The 11402-nt window shown below is 44.7% G+C and overlaps 1 protein-coding gene across 1 annotated transcript; it reads left to right on the top strand.

Annotated features, from left to right (window-relative positions):
* Window positions 1-3954: 3954 nt before the first annotated feature.
* On the top strand, window positions 3955-9223 carry TMX1 (thioredoxin related transmembrane protein 1). The gene is made up of 8 exons (XM_069018648.1): window positions 3955-4137; window positions 4220-4335; window positions 5382-5427; window positions 5997-6125; window positions 7006-7051; window positions 7136-7237; window positions 7520-7592; window positions 7976-9223. Exons 1-8 carry the CDS (start codon window positions 3977-3979, stop codon window positions 8152-8154), a joined length of 852 nt encoding a protein of 283 aa, XP_068874749.1. The 5' UTR covers window positions 3955-3976; the 3' UTR covers window positions 8155-9223.
* Window positions 9224-11402: the final 2179 nt, after the last annotated feature.

Raw genomic sequence — 11402 nt, 5'->3', positions numbered from 1 at the left:
CTTGACTTTTATTTTTTTAATGCTGATGCCCAGAAAACTGCTCTGAGTGGAATTCTAGATGCCAACTTTCCCAAAAGACTGAAGCCAGGAAACAGCTCACTCTAACTGGACAACTCATGAAACTCACAGACATTTGGTATTTTTGTAACCCCAGCCTTGATCAAATTGTGCTTCTGTGTTGGTGGGAAGGACTAAACCCACCACAAAATCCCCCCTTTACCTTAGCAAAACCACCTAAAAAAATAGCCAGGATCAGTTTTTCTTCCTGCAGCACTACAAAATGCAGCTCCAGGCCTGGCTGGGACATTTTGGGACAGCCTGGTTTCACCTTGGGCTTTAGGACAATGACTTCATGTCTCCTGCCTCACATGATCACACTCAGGAAAGCTCTCTGCATAATCTCTTGGCATTTCATAAATGCAGGAGCTGTGAATGAGGTCAGGGTTCTGATGCTGTACCTGATCCAGGGACTGCAGAGCTTGGAATCATTACCTGGCCAACCCTCTGCTCTCTTCAAGGGGTCCTTCAAAAGGTCAGCCCCAGGTGGGCAAGTGCTGGGCTCCTGCAGCTCATTCATCTGGTTTTGTGTTCAGCTCATCCTCAGGACACGTAAAGGTGCTTAAAAAGTGGGGGAAAAAAGAAAGATAAAATAAGAAAGAATAGAACTGCTTCAATTTGTTCACATTTTAAATATAAATGAATCAACATTCTGCAGAAAAGAAACCCAGTGAGTCAATTGGTGTGCAATTTTTTAAAGTGGTTTTGAGCACTTACAGAATGGATTGAGTTGGGAGAATTTGTTCATCTCTGTGGCTTTAGCTTTGGGGACAACATTGAGGCATTCAAGTGTTTGAGTCTTTTTATTTTTATTTTCAGCTCAAAAGAAAGCAAAGCCCAAAGGAAGCTTTCCATTTCCACTCCTACCTGTGGGATCTGATTTTATGAGCCACAGACATCATCAAGACGATTTCTTGATGACACAGGCCTCTCTTATTTCATCATCCTTCATCCTCTATCAAAACCCAACTGCTCTGTGGTCAGGAGAATATCTCCTAGAATGGTTTGGGTTGGAAGGTACCTCAAATCCACCTTGTTCCAACCCCCTGCCATGGGCAGGGACACCTTCCACTAGACCAAGTTAAGATATTCATAATTTCCCCTCTGTCAAACAATTATCTGGGCTTGTGCTTCTTCCTGTACATCAGTAAAGCTCACTTTAAATGGACAATTCTTTTCATGAAATTTAAAGACTCTTTGGTGGTGGTGTTTTTGTAACCCCAACCTTGATCCATTTGTGGTTGTGTGTTGGTGGCAAGGTTTAAACTGACCAGAAAATCCCCTTTACCTTAGGAAAACCACCTAAACCACGAGTTCTTGGACAAGGAAAAAGCCTTCCATGTTAACAGCTTGAAAAGTGACAGGGTGTCCCCAGCAGGAAATCCAGTTAATTTCTAACCAAAAAGGATTTTCTTCCTTCACCCTTTCCCTTTAGAAGCAGCCTCAACTCTGCCTCTGTGTGGCAGCGCTGAAAAAGAACATGGAAGGAAAGAATGAAAGATGTGGTTCTTTCTTGAGGTCACTTGGTTATTAACTCTCTTTATTCTGCTGTGAGCCTTGACAGATGAGGCAGATATTTCTCCTGTCAGCCTGGGAGGGCTGAGGGGAACAGGCTGGAGGAAGATGCCTCAAAGATAAGGTCAAGGCTTTCTTGTTCTCAAAACTTTACAAAGAAACAAGGCAATGTCAATGTAATGTTAATAACGGAGATAAAAGTAATTCAGAGCAGTCATTACACTTAAAATAATTCCTGGAACCAAGCAGGGGAGGTATGAAGTCATAATTTTCAGGGTCTTTCAAGCTGTTCCCACAGGGAGCTCGGTGTGCCTTTGAAGAAATCTTTCTATTCACAGTGGTAAATTTATTTACACATGGTTACCCAGCACACTTTAATGCACTTATTCCTCAACACATCTCAAATTATCAGGGATAATCACAGAATTCACAGAACTGTTTAGGTTGGGAAAGACCTTTAGGATCATTGAGTCCAGTCGTTACCCAGAGACAGCCCTTTGCATTTGCTGATGCAGAATGGAATATTCATGGATTATCAATAACACATTTCAAAAATTCAATTATGCCTAAAACAGCAGTCAGCAGAGTGCTGCAAGCAGTGATTTATTCCTGAGTGCTGAATCAATGAATAACAAGTCCTTAATAATGCCTGTTCTCCTAGAGAAAGGAACATACACGTTGTACCAGAGAAAAGTTGCCAAAATAAGATAAAATTTAAAAAAACCCCAAATGCTGATTTATTCTTTTTTTTTCCTGCTCCGCCCAATGGCTGCCAAGGATCTGAACTGTGGGATATGAAATTATGGCAAAGGGGGGAGGAAAAGAAATTATCCAGGCAGGAAAGGAAAGGTGACATTATCACAGCTGCTCCTGAGCAGGAGCCGGGGAAAAATTTGTGGTAAAGAAAGTATGTGCATATGAAAAAAGAGGTTCTTTCCCTGGAAATGCTTCAGATTCAGAGAGACAGGAGTGAGATGATGTGGGATTTGTCTGCTTGTTAACATTGACCTTCTCCTTGACTTCTGCTTGAGAATTAAGCACTCAGGTGCTATTACTTTCTGCCATAAGTAACTAAAGATTTTGGAATCATGAAATGGTTTGGGTTGGAAGGGACCTTAAAGCCCATCCAGTGCCACCCCTGCCATAGGCAGGGACACCTTCCACTGTCCCAGGCTGCTCCAAGTCCTGTCCAACCTGGCCTTGGACACTGTCAGGGATCCAGGAGCAGCCCCAGCTTCTCTGGGCACCCTGTGCCAGGGCCTCCCCATCCTCACAGCCAGGAATTTCTTCCAGATATGTCACCTAAGTTGTTGGAACAAGTCCAGAGGAGGCCACCAAGTTGAAAGAGGACTGGAGTACCTCAGCTGTGAAGAAAAGCTGGGAGAACTGGGGGTGTTCAGCCTGGAGAAGGTCGTGTGGAGACCTCCTTATGTGAAGGAGCCAGAGCCAACAGGGAAGCCAGAGAGGGACTGTTCACCAGGAACTGTAGGGATTGTGATTTTATATCACCAACAGCGTGGCCAGCAGGACTAAGAAAGTGATTCTTCTCTTGTGTTGGGCACTGGTGAGGCCACACCTCGAGTGTTGTGTCCAGTTCTGGGCCCCTCAGTTCAGGAAGGACACTGAGGGACGGAAGAGTGTCCAGAGGATGGAGCTGGGAAGGGTCTGAAGCCCCAGGAGCGGCTGAGGGAGCTGGGAAAGGGGCTCAGGCTGGAGCAAAGGAGGCTCAGGGGGGACCTTGTGGCTCTGCACAAGTCCCTGACAGGAGGGGGCAGCCGGGGGGGTCGGGCTCTGCTCGCAGGGAACAGGGACAGGAGGAGAGGGAACGGCCTCAAGCTCTGCCAGGGGAGGATCAGGTTAAACATCAGGAAGAGTTTCCTCACAGAAAGGGTGATGAGACATTGGAAGGGGTGCCCAGGGAGGTGTTGCGTGTCCCCATCCCTGGAGGTGTCCCATGAACGACCGAACGTGGCACTCAGTGCTCTGGGCTGGGCAACAAGGGGGGCATCGGTTACAGCTTGGACTCACCGAGCACGGAGATCTTCTCCAATCTTAATGATTCTGTGATAAGGACAAATGGGTACAAATTGAAAGAAGGGAAATTTACGACACATGGAAAGAAATCCTTCCCTGCGTGAGGGTGGTGAGCCCCTGGCAAAGGTTGCCCAACCAGCCGGGACTGCCCCTGGATCCCTGGAACTATGCCAGGCCAAGTTGGACGGGGCTCGGAGCACCCTGGGCTACTGGAAAGTGTCCCTGTCCATGGCAGGGGCTGGAACGAGCCGGCATTTCAGATCCCTTCCAATCCCAACCACTGCAGGATTCCCCGATCCCGCCTCCCCCGCTCTCCTCTGAGGGCGGGCCCGGCCGTGACGTGGCGGGAAGGCGGAAGGGGGGGGCCAAGATGGCGGCTCTGGGGCGGTCGCGGGCCGCGCTGAGGGCTCCGCTCTGCGCTCTGCTGTGCCTGGCGCTGGCGGCCGCCGCCCGGGGCAGGCCGAGCCCCGTGAAGGTGCTGTCGGACGGGATGTGGAGGGAGCTGCTGCAGGACGAGTGGATGGTGGAGTTGTGAGTGGGGAGCGGCGCTGCCGGGGAGGGCTGTGGGGGTGTGTGTGGGGTGTGTGGTGACCGGGCTGTGCTGCTCCCACAGCTACGCGCCCTGGTGTCCCGCCTGCGAGAACCTGCAGCCCGAGTGGGAGAAGTTCGCCGAGTGGGGAGAGGACTTGGGGGTGAACGTGGCCAAAGTGGATGTCACGGAGCAGCCGGGTGAGAGGGGCTGGAGGGGGCTCCTGACCCCCCCTCCCCCCGGGATTTGGGGTGCTGAGGGATTTGGGGGTGCTCATCTCCAGTGTGTGCTTTTGGGAAGCAAACGGAATTAATAGGGATAATAAAAGTCTTTTACTCGTCTCTACCAAAGGCACATTGCTGTGTGACTAAACAGCCTAATCTTGCTTAATAGGATCTCAGAATGGTTTGGTTGGGAGGGACCTTAAAGATCATCCCATTCCATCCCCTGCCACACCTTCCACTATCCCAGGCTGCTCCAAGCCCTGTCCAACCTGCCCTTGGACAATTCCAGGGATCCAGGGGCAGCCACAGCTTCTCTTGGCACCTTGTGCCAGGTTTCACACAGGAACCTCCAGCTCCCCTCACAGGGAGGAGACTGTCAGATAATAGATAAAATAGATATACTTGAACAAATAGCATAAATAAAATGGGTAGACTATAATAGATAAAAGGAATGAGAGGTTTTCTCCAGAGCACGATTTGGAAGATATCAAGAAGATTTTTGGCCATACTTTTTAAGCAGAAAACAAGGTTTCAGCCTTGCCATTCCAGTCCCTCCCTTGGTTGGTAGAAGAGAGTGCAGACAATCTGCTCTCCCCCTGCTGAAACTCTCCTGTCTGTGTGGGATTTGTAAATGTGGCTTTCCCCATGCTGATCTCTTTCTACAGAATCACTTTTGAAACTTTCCTCGCTTGGATTATTTTCCTCAAGGTTGCTGGAGGCTGCAGATCATGAGTGCAAAGGAGAGCGTCTCTCTCTGAAGAGCTACAGCCAAAACAGTCCAATAGAGCAATTATCCCTGGATATCTCTTTTTCCCCATGGATAAACTTCCTTGTTCTTCATCCAGGGACTTTCTTTTAGACTCTGTGTGCTGCTTTGACATGCACAAGGTTGTGTTGGATTTCATTGAAAGATTGATACCCAGGGCTGCCATTGTATTTTGGGGTGTTACAACATTTCCTTCCACTTTTTTTTTTTTTCCATAAAAATACTCAAAATAGTCTCAAAATAACTTTTCTTGCAGGGTTAAGTGGACGATTTATCATCACAGCTCTCCCTACCATCTATCAGTAAGTATTCAACACAGCAGGGATGTTTTGAGGTGAGAGTGGGCATTTTTTCCTTTTTCTGGGGGGCAAATAAATGAGATTTATTTTGTTCTTTAAGAGTGGGAGCTACTTTTCACTGACACAGCCACTGTCTCACCTGCTGTGACCTTGTGCTGCCAGATGATTTCTTTTCCTTTCCCTTCAGGCCTTATTTATTCTGCCTTTTCATGGGTGTTTCTATTTTGCAATTGTTTTTCTGTAGGTTGATCTTCAGTGCAGGTGTGTGGCAAGGGCTTAAGGAAGATCATTATCTTCTTTTTTTTTTTTTTTTAAATGGAATCACAGCCTAAAGCTAGCCAAGGTATTCATGGAGTCAGTGTTCTGGGAATAACTTGGAGTTAGTCAAGGTGTTTGGAAAATATTTTAGAGGCAATATCAGCTAAAAAAGTTGACACTGAAAAAGTGAAGATGTGAAAATAGGCAAGGTGATGGGAGGGAATTTGTTGGGTGGAAACAAATGCTGCACTTGGTGCATGTATTGGACCATATAAAATAAAGGATTTTTTGGTGGTGGTGGTGTTGTTTTACAGCTGCAAAGATGGAGAGTTCAGGAGATACCAGGGAGCAAGGACTAAAGCTGCCTTCATTAACTTCATCAGTGATGAGGAATGGAAATCCATTGAACCAGTGTCCTCCTGGCTTGGTCCTTCCTCTTTCCTGTAAGTTTTGGGTTGTTTTTTGCAATAATTTATTGCCACATGCCCTGAGGTGTGTCCTGCTCCCTGTTCCCAGCTCTGTGTGGACAAGAGCTGTGTGAACATGGTGGGTGGGTGTCCTAATTCTTCCTCAGCTGTGGGAGGGTTGTCACCATAGCACAGGTGACCTGAACATTGTCACCATAGCAGAGATGTCCTCAGCAAGGTTTACCTTAAGGCTTAAAGTGATTGCTGGTGACTGCATTGTTTCCTAAACTCTTGTAGGTAACCTGCTGACCCTTGAAGTTGTTTGGTTTCTGTGGCACTGAGATGGGTTTGCCCAGCTAAATCCTAGGAAATTTCTTCCACTCTTTGCAGGGGTCTGCAAGGAGGTCACAGAGGGATTCTCCATCAGGAGCTAACAGGAAGAAGGGGTTCAAACTGTCAGAGGGGAATTTAGGTTTGATATTGGGAAGGAATTCCTGGCTGTGAGGGTGGTTCTCTTACAAAGTATTATCCCACACCAAGGAATGTGTGAAACTGGGTATTAAATTAGTATTAACAAGGTCTCTGTTATTTTCTATATTCAGACACTAAACTTAAGTGTCTGGAGATCTCTCAGCTCTTACAACCTGATTTTCTTCTAATAGCTTAATTTTTTGTTTTAATAAAACCTCCTGATCCTTCATCCTTAATATCTTCACTAGAGTTCCAGCTGGCTTCTCATTGACCATTGGTCCAGAGGGAACTTAGAACATAAAAGTATCTTGAAATTCACGTGTCAGCAGAGCCAAGTTGAAGGAATTTGGGAATTTATGGCTGTCCATGTACAAGCTGAGGTTGTTTCACAGGTTTGAGGCTGATTTAAAGGAGTTCTCAGTTACTCTTCTCTGCTTTGTTTCAGGATGAGCAGCATGTCAGCATTGTTCAAGTTGTCCATGTGGATCAGGGTATTTGCTTACATCTCTACTTCATTTTATCCCCAGTGTGATGCTGAGCTCTTCCTGAAATGCTTCTCTTGTCTTTAATTCCAGCACGGCCATGGCTATTTAACAGAAAACCTTGGAATACCAGTCTGGGGCTCCTATGCTGTTTTTGGTTTGGCAACTCTGTTCTTAGGAATGGTCCTGGGACTTGTAAGTGCAGCCCTTGGGAGTGACTGTGACTGTGTTACACTCGTGCTGCCTCCACCTCAGTTTTGGGCTGGGCTTTTGGGGTACCCTGATCTGGGACACAGGGATGGGGAGCAGGATGAAACCCCCATAATCCAAGGGGGAATGGTCACACCAAGTGTGAGGCTGGATGGGATCCACTCACTGGATAAACAGCTGAACTCGATGTTAAAAGTCTTTTCCAGCCTAAATGATTCTAATGTGCAGAATGTTTGGGAGTTTGAGCTTGGATTTCTTTGCTTTCAGATGATGGTGTTCCTGGCAGACTGCATGTGCCCCTCCAAAAGACACAGACCACCACAGCTCCACCCTCAGTCAAGTAAGCTCACAGCAAACTTCATTCAGTGAAACTGGTTGGTAAATGTCATTTGTAGAAAAGATTCTTGTTAAGGAAATACTGGTGTGTGTAGGATGTGATACCAAGTGTAGAACTTGGCATTTGGGATTGATGCTTCACCCTTAGGGTTTGTAGTGGGTTGGGATTTTCTATTTAGTAAAGCTGGGGTATTTTTAATAAACCGGTTATAGGGAGAGAAAAAGTGTTTTGAGAGCATTTTCATACTTGCAAGACACAAAATGCCACATGGGCAGGGAGAGAAAACTGATGAGAGCTCTCAGTGTTGCCATGTTTGCCCGTGATGTTAAAAAATGGATTTTACTTGGGAGTGATATTTATTTGTGTATTTTTCCTTTCTCTTTGAGGAAAACAAGGTCCAGAGTCAGCTCAGCTGCTGAAAAATAGGTATGAAGAGCAAGAAGCAGATGAGGGAGACATCTCAGATGATGAAACAGAGGGTAAGGAGGGGAGCAAGAGAGACTGGTCACCAGGTGGTGTCCGGCAGCGCCCAGTGCCCACTGCTGCTCCACTGGAGAAATCTTAGCTGCACTTGCATCAGGATTAGTGTTTGAGTCATCCACTCAAAGGGAGAGAAAAGTCAAATCCTTCAGCTTGAAGAGAAAAATGACTCCTGGCTTGGTAACGTTGCTGCATTTCATGAATTGGGAGGAAATGATAATTAAAAAAAAGCATCAGGTATTCCAAAGGAAAACTTGCTGTTGCAAATGGCTGGAACTTCTCCTGTCTGTGTGCAGGGAAGTGCCAAGGAATAATTGCTGTGGCTTCTGGAATGACTTGTTCCCTAGGGATTATTTTGAAGAGAATGTAACCCAGAGTACTCGTTGCATTAAGGGAGCATTAGCAAGGAAAATGCACGGACCAGGTTGTTGGTGCAGCATTCCAAAAGGGTTCCCTGTTTTTATGCTGTTTTCTCAGTATGAATCTCTAGTTGTGCCCTGAAGAAATGCTGAGGGGAAGAGTTCCTTTAGTTATGGAACTAAAATTCCTTTGGTTTAGTCTTTTATCATGACAAAAACTGCTTTTTGCTATGACAATGAGTGCTACAAACCCCCCCCCAACCTTTTTTTCTTACAAAGAGCTGATGGAACTTAGCACAAGCACTCCGTAGTGGGATTCTCTGGCTGACCAGAAACCTGCTGCTTGCATCAATTTCTTCCAGAAAAGGCTGTAGAAGACTCTGTGAGCTGCTTGGCAAAGTAGTTTTTCTCTAGGAACAAATGACAAGTAGCACCTTGAAGTCTTGTCTGTCTCTGTGACTCCACGTGGGAATAGTTTACACGCAGGGTTCTCTGTGCAAATCCTCTCCATCCCTCCTCCTGAGTGCCAGCAGGACTCTGCTTGTTTTTAATCCATCATTTTAGTCAAATCTTGCTGCAAATCCATGCAGGCTGTACCTGGCCTGAAGTTGAAATAACTCCTTCCTATTTCTTTTACAGAAGCTTCCCCCCCCCACGTTTTCACAAAACCATTTTGGAACATTAAACCTGAATTTTTTTTCTTAAGAAAAAAAAAAAAGGTGTCATTTACTCTTGTCTGTATGGTGTTTGTTTTCACTCTGTATAGAAATAAAAAGAATGCACATGCCCATTGGATCAGTGTTGTAAACGAGTTTTCCATATTTTTAAACTAAATTCCAAAGTTTTTTAAGGGAAGGATTAGCTTAAGACTGAGCACATTTAAGTATTTTTTTTGACAAGCCTGTGTCTGGTATTTTTTTGTTTGTTCAGCTTTGGGGTTTTAGTTTTTATTTGTAGTTATTTAGGGGTTTTTTAGTTTTTATTTGTAGTTATTTAGGGGTTTTTTTTAGTTTTTATTTGTAGTTATTTAGGGTTTTTTTTTAGGTTTTATTTGTAGTTATGTAGGGTTTTTTTTAGTTTTTATTTGTAGTTATTTAGGGGTTTTTTTTAGTTTTTATTTGTAGTTATGTAGGGTTTTTTTAGTTTTTATTTGTAGTTGTTTAGGGTTTTTTTAGTTTTTATTTGTAGTTATTTAGTGGGATTTTTTTTGATTGTTCATCTGACTTCTCTCTTTTTTTATTTTCTCTACATTGGTGCTCTGGAATGACTTGACCAGTGCTGTATGTTAGAAAGATAAACTGATGTTTGAAAGGGTCTTTTTGGCTAAAATCAGAGTGTCCCTGTCCTTTTCTAAAGATAAAACCTCTCCTGGTGTTGGAATGAAGACCACTGTGTGCCAGAAATGCCCTTAAGGTGTTGGTTTTGTGGAATTGCCTTAAATTCTCTAGAAGTTTCCATCTCTCAGCCTTTGTCACTCGTAAATGAAGCAATAAATCAATAAATACTAAGGAGAAGTAGTAGCACTGCCTTTGATCAGTGGTGATTTTTCAGTTTGGAGAGGGCTGGAGAAGACAGAAATGTTGGAGCTGGTAGGAAAAAAAGCATTGAAATGTTTTAAAAGCTGAACTATCTGTGCTCACTCCATGTGGGATATATTTAAATGTAGCTTTTCTAAGTGCAGGGGTTTCTGATTTTTCAGTTACAGCCAAACTTGGTGCAATATAGAGAGGACCCCTGATGACTTTTGGCTGACTTTTCATTTTAAAAGAACACCCAGCCTTTCCTTTGTTGTGCTGTACTTGTGGGCTCCTGGTTGAACAAGAACTTCCAGCCTTAATTTACCTTTTGCCTCTGCCTGCTGCTCACTTCTCCCTGCCTTAGGCACAGAACCAAACCCCAAAGCTGCCTCTTAGGGGTGACTGTTCCCAGCTGCTGGAATCCAGCCCCTGTGTGTAACTCCTGCTTGGATTATCCACAGGCAGCCTGTGTTTGCTGATCTCTGCTAATCTCACCCTTCCTATTTTCCATAATATTATGGTTTTGTCCTGTGAATATTTAAGTTCCTTAACTTTTTTGTTGTTGTTGTTTTAAAATCTCTATTCCAAAGATGTTTACTGAGGCCGAGCGATGTAACCTGAGTGTAAGAGCCTGTCCTTTGTGTGTTTTGATGTTGCTTGAATATCAGTTTTGTAAAAAGCAGACTGCCTTTTCCATATCACCACCTGGACCAGGCCTGATTCATTTGATTCATTCATCAATTAATGACCTGTAACAATAATTTTGTTTTTCGGAGAGTCTTCAAGTAAAAAATAACCACCAGCTTTGGGTTCCTGTGTTTGTGTCTTTTTGTTGGTTTGGTTTTATTTTTTGGTCAGGATCTTGCTGCTTAGTGATGAAACTGCTGCTTCCATGAATAAAAAGTATAACCCTGCAGCTAAAAAAATGTTTAAGTTTTCAAGAAAAGTCAGGTTTGAATAATAATTCAAACTAAAGCTGCACTGAGTGATTTTTTATTTTTAGTCAAGACTGGCTTGGGTACCTCATTTTGGTAGATGGTTCCAATGGTTTGGGAAGGAGCTTTCACTCATGCCAGGCTTAGCCAGAAATGGTAATAAAATGTGGTTTTGTGTAGCAAAAAAAGTAGGTTGGAGTTGACAAATGATGTTTAAAGTTCATTTTTTTGGTGCCTGTTTTCTGTAGTCGGGTAAAATGCGTGCGAGTGGTGTTGGAGCTGAAGATGGGCCCCTCCCCTGGCCCTCCCACACTGCATCCAACCCCAGCAGCTGAAGGGATCGACCCTGTGGGATTAACCTTGGAGTGGGAAGCTTAATTCCAATTTGTGGGAGCTCTGAAGTGAAAAAGGCTTCTTGGGGAGGGGACGAATCCAGACAAGGAATGCTCGGAGCACTGCTGAGGTGCAGCCAGCCCGCTCCCTGTTCCTTCCCTTCCCTCCATCTCTGCCCTTGGGAATGGC

Source organism: Aphelocoma coerulescens, chromosome 5, assembly GCF_041296385.1.
Source record: "Aphelocoma coerulescens isolate FSJ_1873_10779 chromosome 5, UR_Acoe_1.0, whole genome shotgun sequence".
In the NCBI taxonomy this organism is placed as follows: domain Eukaryota; kingdom Metazoa; phylum Chordata; class Aves; order Passeriformes; family Corvidae; genus Aphelocoma; species Aphelocoma coerulescens.
The sequence above is the reverse complement of the archived record's forward strand: the minus strand, read 5'-3'. Positions and strand labels throughout refer to the sequence as shown.

What these genes read in the sequence shown, in the direction of transcription:
- TMX1 (XM_069018648.1), top strand. Translation starts at nt 3,977, where the DNA reads ATGGCGGCTCTGGGGCGGTCGCGGGCCGCGCTGAGGGCTCCGCTCTGC. An exon ending in AGTTGTCCATGTGGATCAGG is followed by an intron (nt 7,052 to 7,135) that starts GTATTTGCTTAC and finishes CTTTAATTCCAG; the next exon opens with CACGGCCATGGCTATTTAAC. An exon ending in TAGGAATGGTCCTGGGACTT is followed by an intron (nt 7,238 to 7,519) that starts GTAAGTGCAGCC and finishes CTTTGCTTTCAG; the next exon opens with ATGATGGTGTTCCTGGCAGA.